The following is an 8587-nucleotide window of genomic DNA, read 5'->3' as shown; positions in this document are numbered from 1 at the left end:
TTTTTCCATAAACCACACAATTTTTTAAAAAACATGTAAAAACGAAACCTAGTTGATGATTAGATTAGATTAGTAGTAAAAAAAACAATTGCAAAAACCAAAGAAGAAAAGTTCTGTCTTTGTTGATCTTTTCTTTTTAATCCGATTCCTCAAAACTGGACCCTCCTCTTAAGATCTCTCTCTATTTGTTTTTTATTCTTCTTCTCCAAAATCGATAAAGAATTGATCTTTTGAGAGGGTGCCAGTTTTTGCTTCTTTTGTTGTTCATCTTCTCCAATCTTTTGTTTATAGAAATAAAAACCCATTCTTTTGTTTACTTTCTCTATCCTTTTCATTTGATTTTCCCGGGAAAGTTTGCATTTTTATTGAAAAAAATTTGACATAAATGTGGGGAGCCTTCGCAGAACCAGCAGATTCTTATTACCAGATTCGTCCTGAGTGCACTGATGTCCCCAATACCAAATTCAAGATCAAAGTATGTTCCTTTTTTCTTTGTCCAGCATTTGTATTCGTTCTCTGTTTCATCTATGAGATTGATTCATTCTCTTCCTCTGTGAGGCTGTGATTCGCATCCAATGAACTTCTCAGCTAAATTGTAGCATTGGGTTGTTATCTATATGAGAGCATTACTAGTTTTTGTTTTTTTAAGGCTTGGGGAAGCTAATCACATGTTTATGTCTTTTGATGCTGACTAAATTGATTAGGGATGATTGATCTTTTTAGATTTGATATTCTCATGGGTTGTCTTTTAGACAAATGCAGATTCCTCCTTTTGGAATTGGGAGACTTTTTTAGCCATTGTTCTGATGTGATTAAAACAAGAGAAGAAAGCAGTACTAGTTATGGTCTAATGACTTGTGTTACATCAATAATGCTATGACTTGCTTAGAGTTCATGTTTAAGTTTCACATATCTAACACTTATGAGGTTTAGAGAATGGCAGAGTCTCTCAATTAGCTGACATTACCTGTCTTTTTTCTTAAATTATGTTTGTGCAGCCTGGTAAAACTCTGAGTGTTAGAAAATGGCAAGCTGCATTTACAACAGAAGGGTTCCTTGATATTGGCAAAACTCTAAGTCGTATCCAACGAGGGGTTAGTCTCAAGACACTGTTTCCTGATATATGTTCTGTATATGCAAAAATTACTTTTATATTTAGTCCTTATGTACCACGGTTTGCTCAAATACGGTATCAGATTGCATTTTCTTATCATTTCCAATCCTGTTGTTTTGCATTCTTGACTGGTCTAGGGGATCCATCCATCGATTAGAGGAGAAGTCTGGGAATTCTTACTTGGTTGTTATGATCCAAAGAGCACATTTGAAGAAAGAGAGCAAATCAGACAACGTAGAAGGTGAATTAGTTCTATCGAGATCCTATTTACATTGTATTCTCTTGGCTGCTATATCATCTTTTTTAAAGTATCAGTATATCCTTTCAGATTGCAGTATGCTTCATGGAAGGAGGAATGTAAACAAATGTTTCCCGTTATCGGTAGTGGTGGATTTATTACCGCACCTGTAATTACCAACAAGGGTGAACCCATTAACGATCCTCTTGTACTACAAGAAACAAATTTAGGTAAAAAAGTTTTGCTTAAAGAAATAGTAGATCATCAGTTTTTTTACTAGAACGTTAAGCATCTTGATTTTCATGTATTATCTCAGGCGCGAATGGTGCTGATTTCTTCAAAGAGCTTGCAAGTCGGGGACCTTTGGACAAGAAAGTTATTCAGTGGTTGCTAACACTACACCAGATAGGTCTGTTATCACATGGCTTTGGTCACAAAAAGAAAGTAGTTCTGAAGGGATGATTCAGTATATCATTCAGTTGACTTGTGTAAACTCTTCTTTTCAGGTCTTGATGTAAATCGAACAGATAGGACTTTGGTTTTCTATGAGAAAAAGGAGAATTTGTCTAAGCTCTGGGATATTCTAGCTCTTTACGCCTGGATAGATAACGACGTTGGTTATTGCCAAGGTAAGCAGCTAAATTCAGAGAAAGAACAGGTGTCTCCTTTGATCAAGCCCTGAAAACTCGGATTGATTCTTAGGTTTTGATCTATCTACTGTTTCTTCTGACCAGGAATGAGTGATCTTTGTTCCCCTATGATTATGCTTCTTGAAGATGAAGCTGATGCTTTTTGGTGTTTCGAACGATTGATGCGTCGATTGGTACACTCTACTTCAATGTTCATATATGTTTGTTTTTACTCTCTAGTCAGATAATGTTAAAAGGTCTTTTCTTATTTTTCTTGAACTTGAAAGCGAGGAAACTTTCGGGACACGGGAAGATCAGTTGGAGTCGAAGCACAGCTTACTCATTTGGCTTCAATCACTCAGATTATTGACCCCAAGCTTCACCATCACTTAGGTATCTATTAAAGCTTTTCTCACCTCACTTTTAACGTTGAGCAAGAGAGATCTTGATATAAAATTATGGATCTTGAAATGCAGAGAAATTGGGTGGTGGTGACTATCTCTTTGCGATTCGAATGATCATGGTTCAGTTCCGAAGAGAATTCTCTTTTTGCGACTCCTTGTACCTTTGGGAGGTAAACTCATAAACTCAGAAACATTGCTCTTTGACCGCACACTAATAAAGAGTGATATATTATTTCATTGAGCAGATGATGTGGGCATTAGAGTATGATCCAGAAATGTATTCTCTATATGAGGAGCCTCAGTTCGAGGGAGAGAGAACTATTGAAGGTTCGTCCAAAGGTAAACCAAAGTCGATAAACCAATGCGGGAAGTACGAGAGAGAGAACATGAAGAACGGAGGGAAAAGTGCAGAAGGTCCTTTGCCTATTTCGGTTTTCTTAGTGGCTAGTGTTTTGAAAGACAAGAGTTCTAAGCTTATGACAGAAGCTCGAGGACTCGATGATGTTGTAAAGGTAATAAATAATGCAGAGAGATATCACCGGTTTGTATCTCATTTCCAATGAATAAACTTCCTCATCGATCCTTGTGTTTTGCACAGATCTTAAACGACATAACCGGGAACTTGGATGCAAAGAAAGCCTGTACTGGTGCAATGAAACTTCATAAGAAATATCTAAAAAAGGTTTGCTTCTACTGAGAAACTCTTATGATCCTTCTTCAGCTATCTATCTTCTAAGTCTTTCTGATTGTTCTGTTTTTGTAATCGCAGCAGGCAAAGAAATAGCACTGGAGAAGATTTGTGAGTAGTAGCGTTTTTGTATGTTGTTGTTATACATATTTGAGATAACTCACAAAATCCGGCGACAAAAAGTGTGACTGGTCAGAGATTTAACGATTCATTGGGTGGCTAAGCATTCTGAAGAAAAGAAACCATGGACCTCTTAACTTACACAACAACTTACTCGTTGTAAAACTGTTCATACAAATCCATGTTGTAATCTTTGTTTCCACTAAAAGAAAAAATTATCATCGATTCCTTTCTAAACTCATTGTTCCACTTGTATAAGCCGGATTATATATGTAAATAAGGATGGAGTATTTGAATTACAGGTCAGACATATGAATATGTTCATAAAAGAATTGTAAACTTTATTTTTCTCCTATTTTATGGTTTTCCTCTGTTCTCTGAACATCTAAAAGTATAAACTCTTTATTCACTCATCAGCAGAGAAACTAGAGAGACCTTAGACAGCTCTATCTATACATAACTACCATTTAAATTCAGCCCTCAAAAGATGAATCATATGTCCTGCAATGAGAGAAGCCATTCTAAATAATCTAAAGATTTAAAACTTAATATTTAGATATAATTTGAATAGCTACAAAACAGAACATGCATGCCACCGACATCTAGAAAGCTGCTTGTAAGAAGGAGAATAACGAGAACATACGCATTACGAATGAGCAGATAAGATATTTTACATAGAAGAACACATCTCATTGAGAAGAGAAACAAAGACACCAGAGAAAGTTCAAGACATAAATAGTCACAGCTTAAACACCTAAACTCCTTTATTGCACTCCTTCAAACATACGAAGGATCAAGGGAAATTTTCTGAAGTTAAAAAAATACCCTTTTGTCTTAAGCATCTACGGTTTCAGCTGAATCGGCTGCGGCTAAGACCAGCTCTGGGCTTAGGTTTCCGACGAGAGTTCCATCAATAGCATTTGGTAGTCCCAAAGCTTTAAGAGCAAGCTGTCCAGCCTTTTGTCCCGAGATCATCATAGCACCAAAGGTTGGTCCCTATACATCACAACAGATTCACTCAGGACATGATCTTTAAATGGCTATCGAATAAATAGATTGGTCAAGGAAACTGAAAAAAAAACTCACCATTCTTGGTGAGCCATCGATCTCAGCAACTTCCATACCGGTAACAATCATACCAGGAACAACCTCTCTGGTCAATCTCACAATAGCGTCTTCAGCAGTGTTCATGTCCAAAGCCTTCATCCCAGGAACATGATCAATCATCCCAATGCTCCTCAACCTCTTGACACCAGTGGCTCCAAAAGGACCATCATGACCACACGAGCTAACCACAATCTTGGCCTCCATGACGTTTGGGTCCATGCAAGACTGAGAGTCGTGGTTCTGAGCCACAAGAGCCCAGTTAGTGACCACACCACCAACTCTGTTTCCTTTCACGATCAGATCCTCAGCAGCCACGGCGTTGAAGAGCTTCACGTTAGGACGAGCCAAAAGCTTGCTCATGATGGTAGATGTGAACAGAGCAGCGTGCTTAACGACAACGTAGTTGTCTTGCTCATCGTAAGCAACACCAATCTCGTCAAGGAACAAGTGAGCTGGTTTGCGAACAATCTACCATAAAACACACAATCAAATCCCAAAAGATAAGAAACCCTAACCCTAAATTAAGTTCAACCTAAACCTAATTCTCAAATGAAACAGAATAAGATCTGACATGCAAACTAATAAAAAGATCTTACCATGGCGGAGAAAAGCTGACCACCGAGCCAAGCACCACCACCAGGACTAACAGATTGCTCAATGATAGCAACCTGAACATTAGGGTTCTTACTGATCTCATAAGCACAAGACAAACCAGCAGATCCAGCACCAACGACGACGACGTCAGTCTCAGCGTAAGTAATCATATCAGTCATGTACCTCCTCGTCATCTCACGAGACACGATCGACTCCTTGATCGGGTCGAAAGTGAAAGCGTTCAAATCGTAACCAGCGGTGCTGGCGCGAACGGAGACAGAGACAGATCGTGGTTTAAGACCGATGGAGATAGGTGCTGCGGAGATGGATGAGCCATGGAAAGAGGAATCGAAAAGCCTCTGTGGCTTGGTTGAAGAAAGAGAGAGAGTTGAAGCCATGGCTGCCATGTTTTTTTGTTGTTGTTGCTGTGAGCGAGCTTTAGGTTTTAGGGTGCAGTGACGAGGATGGTGAAGTAATGAAGTGAGGGTTGGTGAGTATTTAAATTANGTTTGCGAACAATCTACCATAAAACACACAATCAAATCCCAAAAGATAAGAAACCCTAACCCTAAATTAAGTTCAACCTAAACCTAATTCTCAAATGAAACAGAATAAGATCTGACATGCAAACTAATAAAAAGATCTTACCATGGCGGAGAAAAGCTGACCACCGAGCCAAGCACCACCACCAGGACTAACAGATTGCTCAATGATAGCAACCTGAACATTAGGGTTCTTACTGATCTCATAAGCACAAGACAAACCAGCAGATCCAGCACCAACGACGACGACGTCAGTCTCAGCGTAAGTAATCATATCAGTCATGTACCTCCTCGTCATCTCACGAGACACGATCGACTCCTTGATCGGGTCGAAAGTGAAAGCGTTCAAATCGTAACCAGCGGTGCTGGCGCGAACGGAGACAGAGACAGATCGTGGTTTAAGACCGATGGAGATAGGTGCTGCGGAGATGGATGAGCCATGGAAAGAGGAATCGAAAAGCCTCTGTGGCTTGGTTGAAGAAAGAGAGAGAGTTGAAGCCATGGCTGCCATGTTTTTTTGTTGTTGTTGCTGTGAGCGAGCTTTAGGTTTTAGGGTGCAGTGACGAGGATGGTGAAGTAATGAAGTGAGGGTTGGTGAGTATTTAAATTAGAACCAAGTAGAAAATATCTGGAGAGTGATGGCCACGTCAGAGATAAGGAACGAAGGGTCAGCGAATTTTTGTTCTTTATTTTTATTTTAATTTAATTGTTTTTAATATAATTATTATTTATGATAAATTTTTTTTTTTTTTGCATCAATGGAAAGTAACGGTCTCATTTCTTCACGGTTCTGATTGAATGAAAATACTTTTCTAAAATCAACCCATATTTAGTAAAGAATTAAGCATAAATCCCGTCGAACATTGTTAGAGCAAACCCAATGGACATATCCTTGGGATGTCTCTGATTTTTTAATAATATAAACAAAAAAAGGAAAAGTTTTAATCATAATTTTTGAGAGACCGGTGTCTCTGCGGCGATCCTTTGAGAACAGCAGAGACCCGACGTGTATTATTTGTATTGGTTAAGTTTTGTTTTGTTGTTTTTTATTATTCAGTTTTATTTTTCTTCGTTTTCTTCTTTCTCTCGACAATATCGAAACGAGAGAAACACAAAATCACGACAATAGCTCTCGCATCGTCGTCTTCTTCTTCCGATCGATTCGATCTCGCCTCGTCGTCTTCTAAATCGATTCGACGCAAGTCTTCGATTGGGTTTGTGATTTGGTTTCTCGATCGGGTTGTATCGATTACTTTCTGTACTCCCTCTACTTCCTTCCTTCTCTTCTCATTACTTCTTCCTTTCTGGTGTGTTAGCCGTTTGATCTTTTCTCAATTAGGGTTCCTCTCTCTGATCATTGCTCTTGTGTTTGGGTTTTGCAGGAGATTCGTCGGATCTCTTATAATGTCAAGTACATAGTTTGTTTGCATAATCCCACTTTATATCCTTAAAACCTTGTATTTGATTTTTGTAGGTACACGAGCTTTCTGGCTGTTATAATTGGTGTCATTGCGATCCTGTAGAAATCATTTACTCGGAGAAAGATTGTTCCACATGTAAAATCCCAAAGTAAGTGCATTGCGATCCTGTAGTTGACTTACTAAAGAGCATAGTTGCGTTATGTTAACTAGAATCCGATTGATTGTTGACATTGAAAAGGTAGTCTTGTGTTTTGTTAAAGTTTGAGTCTTGTGTTATGTATCGTTGATGAATCGACTAAATCAATGCTTGTGTTATGTATCGTGTTAATCATTGTTAAGTGGTTCTGTTCTATTATCAATGCTAACTGCTAAGTGGTTCTGCTAACTGTTAAGTGGTTCTGTTCTATTATCAATGCTAACTGTTAAGTGGTTCTGCTCTTGTTTCGTTTTAATCAATGCTAGGTGGTTCTGTTCTTTTATCAATGCTAAGTGGTTCTGCTCTTGTTTCGTTTTAATCAATGCTAGGTGGTTCTGTTCTTTTATCAATGCTAAGTGGTTATGCTCTTGTTTCGTTTTAATCAATGCTAGGTGGTTCTGTTCTTTTATCAATGCTAAGTGGTTATGCTCTTGTTTCGTTTTAATCAATGCTAGGTGGTTCTGTTCTTTTATCAATGCTAAGTGGTTATGCTCTTGTTTCGTTTTAATCAATGCTAGGTGGTTCTGTTCTTTTATCAATGCTAAGTGGTTATGCTCTTGTTTCGTTTTAATCAATGCTAGGTGGTTCTGTTCTTTTATCAATGCTAAGTGGTTATGCTCTTGTTTCGTTTTAATCAATGCTAGGTGGTTCTGTTCTTTTATCAATGCTAGGTGGTTCTGCTCTTGTTTTCTTTTCTTGAGTTTTGTTTGTTGATAGGTTCTTATCTCATGTGTTGTTTGCTTATCCTTGGCAGGTTTAGTTCCAATCATACTCGTGAACCTTGTGATCTCACGGCACAAGAGAACAACAAGTCTCTGGTCTTTGTTCTGATCTTCCCGTGGCTTTCTCCTTGTGATCTCAAGTCGGCACAAGAGAAAAACAAGTCTCTGGTCTTGGTTTTTTGTGTTTTTCTTTCCCCACAACAAGAGAACAACTCACTTTAAACATTTTTTTAATAAAAAAAGTTAGACACCCAAAGATGACTAATGGGAGGACAAAAGTTAAAAGAAAGGATGTGAAGAAATTTGTATTATCTTTAGTATTATTAAAAGATATAGACACTCAAATGAGTATGTGCATTGAGTTTGCTCTTATATAAGGTAAGAAATATAATATATTTCAATTCTGAATTTTAGTCTTTGATTTGATGTATGAAAAGAAGAAATATATACTATTAATTCTTTAGATACTATTGATTGCATGGTACAGTTTCAAAAAAATGATTTTGACTGAATTTATCGGATTGCCCTATGTTCTTTGCAATTAATATCGTAATATGGAGTGGAGTGGTGCCAAAACCAAAAGATACGTGCAGTATATTACATGGAGATTAAGAATCATAGNTTTTTTTGTAAAAAAAAAAAAAAAAAAAGATTTGATTATATTTGTAGAAATGAATAATTATATTCAAATTCAGGTCATGGTATACAAAAATATCTCGAAGCTTTTTTGTGTGGAAACATCCATAGCCAGTTGCAGTGCCTGCCTGTGTGACCATTTGCAGTGAGTGTGTGGTGACAACAAGGTGATATAT

At 37.7% G+C, this 8587-nt stretch overlaps 2 protein-coding genes and 1 long non-coding RNA gene across 5 annotated transcripts; 2 read left to right on the top strand and 1 right to left on the bottom strand.

Moving 5' to 3' along the window:
* LOC104731072 (TBC1 domain family member 15-like) lies at positions 1 to 3548 on the top strand. Its single transcript, XM_010450340.2, has 12 exons — positions 1 to 475; positions 999 to 1094; positions 1252 to 1355; positions 1443 to 1582; positions 1669 to 1761; positions 1859 to 1981; positions 2087 to 2175; positions 2269 to 2374; positions 2458 to 2555; positions 2631 to 2897; positions 2984 to 3067; positions 3155 to 3548. The coding sequence occupies exons 1-12, from the start codon at positions 386 to 388 to the stop codon at positions 3167 to 3169; spliced, it is 1305 nt and encodes a 434-aa protein (XP_010448642.1). The 5' UTR covers positions 1 to 385; the 3' UTR covers positions 3170 to 3548.
* On the bottom strand, positions 3815 to 6019 carry LOC104731059 (thiamine thiazole synthase, chloroplastic). 2 transcript variants are annotated; one of them, XM_010450330.2, is made up of 3 exons: positions 5543 to 6019; positions 4280 to 4768; positions 3815 to 4189 (listed from the first exon to the last, which is right to left on the bottom strand). In XM_010450330.2, the coding sequence occupies exons 1-3, from the start codon at positions 5945 to 5947 to the stop codon at positions 4028 to 4030; spliced, it is 1056 nt and encodes a 351-aa protein (XP_010448632.1). In that variant the 5' UTR covers positions 5948 to 6019; the 3' UTR covers positions 3815 to 4027. The 2 variants fall into 2 exon arrangements, with proteins under 2 accessions (XP_010448632.1, XP_010448624.1); XM_010450322.2 differs by lacking the exon at positions 5543 to 6019 and adding an exon at positions 4897 to 5372.
* Positions 6278 to 8031, top strand: LOC104731020. 2 transcript variants are annotated; one of them, XR_758550.2, is made up of 3 exons: positions 6278 to 6694; positions 6819 to 7005; positions 7808 to 8031. It is a non-coding gene; the product is annotated as an uncharacterized LOC104731020 (long non-coding RNA). The 2 variants fall into 2 exon arrangements; XR_758549.2 differs by having other exon boundaries at positions 6282 to 7005.

This window comes from Camelina sativa, chromosome 2 (genome assembly GCF_000633955.1).
Source record: "Camelina sativa cultivar DH55 chromosome 2, Cs, whole genome shotgun sequence".
In the NCBI taxonomy this organism is placed as follows: domain Eukaryota; kingdom Viridiplantae; phylum Streptophyta; class Magnoliopsida; order Brassicales; family Brassicaceae; genus Camelina; species Camelina sativa.
This window is presented reverse-complemented; position numbering and strand designations above follow the sequence as displayed.

Coding starts and splice junctions, on each gene's coding strand:
- LOC104731072 (XM_010450340.2), top strand. CDS start 386: ATGTGGGGAGCCTTCGCAGAACCAGCAGATTCTTATTACCAGATTCGT. Junction 1,356..1,442: donor CAAATCAGACAACGTAGAAG/GTGAATTAGTTC, acceptor ATATCCTTTCAG/ATTGCAGTATGCTTCATGGA. Junction 2,556..2,630: donor ACTCCTTGTACCTTTGGGAG/GTAAACTCATAA, acceptor TTCATTGAGCAG/ATGATGTGGGCATTAGAGTA.
- LOC104731059 (XM_010450330.2), bottom strand. CDS start 5,947: ATGGCAGCCATGGCTTCAACTCTCTCTCTTTCTTCAACCAAGCCACAG. Junction 4,769..5,542: donor GTCAGCTTTTCTCCGCCATG/GTAAGATCTTTT, acceptor GTTTTATGGTAG/ATTGTTCGCAAACCAGCTCA. Junction 4,190..4,279: donor TCGATGGCTCACCAAGAATG/GTGAGTTTTTTT, acceptor TGTGATGTATAG/GGACCAACCTTTGGTGCTAT.